This window comes from Sipha flava, unplaced genomic scaffold (assembly GCF_003268045.1).
Source record: "Sipha flava isolate LNK unplaced genomic scaffold, YSA_version1 16832_pilon_pilon, whole genome shotgun sequence".
Taxonomy (NCBI): domain Eukaryota; kingdom Metazoa; phylum Arthropoda; class Insecta; order Hemiptera; family Aphididae; genus Sipha; species Sipha flava.
In genome coordinates this window covers 1-3,776 of record NW_020271863.1, presented here as the reverse complement: position 1 = coordinate 3,776, position 3,776 = coordinate 1, and the positions used below count along the sequence as shown (strand labels likewise).

At 35.6% G+C, this 3,776-nt stretch overlaps 2 protein-coding genes and 1 pseudogene across 3 annotated transcripts; all 3 read left to right on the top strand.

The window, feature by feature from the left end:
• The first annotated feature begins 12 nt into the window (after positions 1-12).
• Positions 13-498, top strand: LOC112679777 (annotated as a pseudogene).
• On the top strand, positions 411-1,721 carry LOC112679776. Of its 2 annotated transcripts, XM_025549692.1 has the most exons (4): positions 411-494; positions 561-989; positions 1,051-1,160; positions 1,218-1,721. In XM_025549692.1, exons 2-4 carry the CDS (start codon positions 958-960, stop codon positions 1,700-1,702), a joined length of 627 nt encoding a protein of 208 aa, XP_025405477.1. In that variant the 5' UTR covers positions 411-494; positions 561-957; the 3' UTR covers positions 1,703-1,721. The 2 variants fall into 2 exon arrangements, with proteins under 2 accessions (XP_025405477.1, XP_025405476.1); XM_025549691.1 differs by having other exon boundaries at positions 561-1,160.
• Positions 1,722-3,152: 1,431 nt separating this feature from the next.
• On the top strand, positions 3,153-3,708 carry LOC112679775 (the record flags this gene model as incomplete). The annotated part of the gene is given in 1 exon segment (XM_025549690.1): positions 3,153-3,708. A coding segment is annotated over 1 exon segment (538 nt), but the record flags the coding sequence as incomplete, so codon positions are not given.
• Between the last annotated feature and the right edge of the window lie 68 nt (positions 3,709-3,776).

The window sequence follows — 3,776 nt, the reverse complement described above, 5'->3', positions numbered from 1 at the left end:
CTTTTAAACCGTATGGATACTTCAAACTTATCACCCAATCGTCCATGATATTGTGTTGACAGAAAAACATTACCCGGAACATTCACTGATGAGACGAAAGGACAAGCTATTAGGGAATTTGTAGCACTACGAGCTAAATCTTATGCATATAATCTAGCAGGCGAAGAAAAACTCAAAGCAAAAGGTGCTAGGCGGCACGTCGTTAAAAATCACATGACTATAGAGGATTATAAACAATGTTTGTTTTGGGATGGTTCAATGGCTAGGAATGCCAGAGAATTGGCTATTAATCAGTTCAACGCTTTTAAATTTACCGGTCAAAAATCTTCAACCAACCAATACACTCCATATCGAGTAAATATATCATTAAGAGCGTTCAAACATCAGATGAAATCAATTTGCACAGTTAAATTGGCTTTAAACCGATCCTATGATAAGAGGCTTGTGCTCGAGAACCAAATTAATACCAGGGCTCATGGGCACTATCGCAACGAGTGAATTTTTAAAAAAATTATTAAACTATTTTAATTTTAATATTTTTTATTTGATTTTTTTTATAGGGAAACTCCAACGTTTGAAGAAACAGAATTAGATAGATTTAACGATTCTGAAAAAGAGTTGATGGATTTATTGCTAGCTGAAATACTTTCATAACCCTTATTTAATATCGTTAGGGTAGCGATCAACTAATATTTTAGAAACAGCTTTAGCAACTTCCACACCGGTTTTTATTTTTAACGGTAATGTCCAGGCAAATTTTGTAAAACAGACGATGATACATAGAATATACTTGAAACCTTTATTTTATTTTGAGTACGGAATCATTTCAACCAAGTCGGCCTGCCACAAGTCGTTTTTTCTATATACATTGACCGCATGTTTTACCGCATCCAGAGGGTCCTACTATAAGCGCACGTATAGTATTCGGTAAAAGTATTCCATGCCTCGATTCTTGCAATGTCGAGGTATAACGAACAACGTTATCGACGGTGAGTTTAACCTCATGATTTATGAATCGCATTTTCGATATAAATATCTGTGCAAAACTAGAATCAACGTCAATACACGATGTCAACTATTCGATGAAAAAAACAAGAATAAGGTGAGCGGTCTTATCAACTCGCTTATAAACAAAATTCCAGTGGAGTTACACGTACCTGGTAATTAATTTAAACGATTTTGAAATAACTTTCATTATTTAATAATTGTTTTTATAGGATATCAATATTGCGGACCGGGTACAAATTTGAAAAAACGAATAGCCCGCGGTGATCCTGGTACAAACACATTGGATTCGTATTGCAAAGATCACGATATCGCTTATGATCGTAGTAACGCGCTCTCCGATCGCAGAAAAGCAGATTACATTTTAGAAAATAAAGCGTGGCACCGGGTTAAAGCGAGAGATTCGTCCTTGAGAGAAAAAGCGGTTGCTTGGGGTGTGACCACTGCAATGAAGTTAAAACGAAAATTAGGAAGCGGTTGTATGTTTAAGTCAGCGGTTAAGGCTGCTAAAAACATACTTAAAAAAAATAAAGGAGAAAAAGACTTGTTAAAATTAGCTCGAAAATGTCTTGTAGCAGCTAAAAAGACTACAAATACTAAGGGGAAAAAATCCCCCAGACGCCAAGAATTATACCTATCCCAAAAACGGGAGATATGTTACCTCTTATACCTATTTTTGCAGGATTATCGGCATTAGGTTCACTGGCAGGTGGAGTCGCGGGTATAGTCAAAACCGTAAACGAATGGAAATCTAGCAAAAACGCACCCACTCATCTAGGAAAAGGATTGTACATTTAACCGTATAAAGGCAGAAAGTATAAAATCGAACAGGGGAGTGGGTTATATGTGCGACCCTATAAAGGTGGCGAGTTGCGAAAAATAACAAAAAACTAATATCTACGTTACCCAATAGAGCGTTGTTCGACTATGAGATTATAAAATACGCTCGCATGTTAAAAATACCTCATTTCATCGGAGTATTTTCAAGAGATAGGTTACCTCGACAATCAAAATCTAGAGAATCTGCGGTCGTGAATTTGGATATCGATGACAGTACGGGCACGCATTGGGTAGCGTATAGAAAAATCGGAAAACAAGTGGAATATTACGATAGTTTCGGGAACTTGGCACCACCGAAAGAACTACAGACATATCTTCGCGAGTGCGAAATCAGATACAATTACGATAGACATCAGAAATATAACACGGAAAACTGCGGGCGTTTGTGCTTGGAATTTTTATCATGTTCACCATAACGCTCACTGGTGATTCGAGTGAATTATCATGTGATATTTTTCCTCTGTTAGAAGTTAGCAAAAATTCACAGCTGTGTCTTCTGAGTTTATATACTAATAATTTTATACCTAATATCGAACCCGGTTGTAATAAGATAGGGTTTAAAAACGAGAAAGACAAGAGTTACAATATAGTTATACCTACAGGGACTTATGAGTTTGCTAGCTTAGCGACGTATATACAAGAAAGTATGCCCGAGTCGGTTAGGTTAGATTTAAAAGCAGATTACAATACGTTGAAATGTTCAATAAAATGTGATGACAAAATAGATTTCACGGTTCCGAATAATATATCTAAATTATTAGGTTTTGAGCAAATTGAATATAATGCCAATACTACGCACGAATCACTTAATATTGTGCACATAATGAAAGTTAATAGTATAAAAATAGAATGCAACTTAATATCCGGTTCATTCAACAACGGAGTGTCGGATCGAACTATACATGAGTTTAGCCCTTCTATTGCACCTGAGTACAAAATCTGCGAATTACCAGTACATTCCGTATTCTATCCACTAGTAGACTCATCTATCAGTAAAGTGAGCATAACGTTAAAAGACTAAGATAATACTTTAATAAATTTACGAGGAGAACCAATCACAGTTCGTCTTCAGATTAAACACTGATATGGCTCTCAAGTTCAACGTCGGTATAAGTAGAGTTGTAGTTAAAAAATCATATAGTATTGCAAGCAAACTCGTCGAATCAACACGTAATCCGTTAACAACTTGCAAAGATAAAAAAAAAAATAAAACAACTAACGAAAAATAACCAAGCTTTTCTACGTTCGTTAAAATTTTTTTGAATATGGATGAATAATATTTAGATGTAACAGAAGGGTATGTTGACGATTGTAAAATTATACAAATGCAATATCACTCTTTCCTACCGTATTCGAGCACCGCTTTATCGAAAAACGACGAAATCAGAATATCAATTCAAAACATGGACGCATATACTCTTCCATGTGAAAGTTATATTTACGTCGAAGGAAAAGTAAATAAATCAACAGACGCGGGTCAAGGCATCGGTGACTTTAAATTTACCAACAACGGATTAGCGTTTCTATTTTCCGAATTACGATATGAATTGAATGGTGTGGAAATACAAAAATTAAAATACCCCGGAATATCCTCGTGTTTGAAGGGATACTGTTCACATACACCTAACGATTTGAATGAACTTCAGAACGGTGCTTGGGATATTGATATGACCGAGGAAGATAATAAAGATTTCATGACGGAATATACATTTTCCGGGTGTATCCCGCTGAAACACTTATTCGGTTTTTGTGAAGATTATAAAAAAATATTACTCAACTGCAATCAACAACTTATTTTAAACCGAACGTCAACAGATTTCGACGCCTTGTACGTTACAGGCATCGCGGTAAAAGAGAATATTGAAAAAAATAAGAAAGTAACTTTTGATCTTCAAAAAATTATCTGGAAAATGCCCGTCGTCCGTGTGAGT

Excerpts from the sequence above, each read along its gene's own strand:
- LOC112679776 (XM_025549691.1), top strand. The coding sequence starts at position 941 with ATGCCTCGATTCTTGCAATGTCGAGGTATAACGAACAACGTTATCGAC. Across the intron at positions 1,161-1,217 it reads AGTGGAGTTACACGTACCTG|GATATCAATATTGCGGACCG; the intron begins GTAATTAATTTA and ends TTGTTTTTATAG.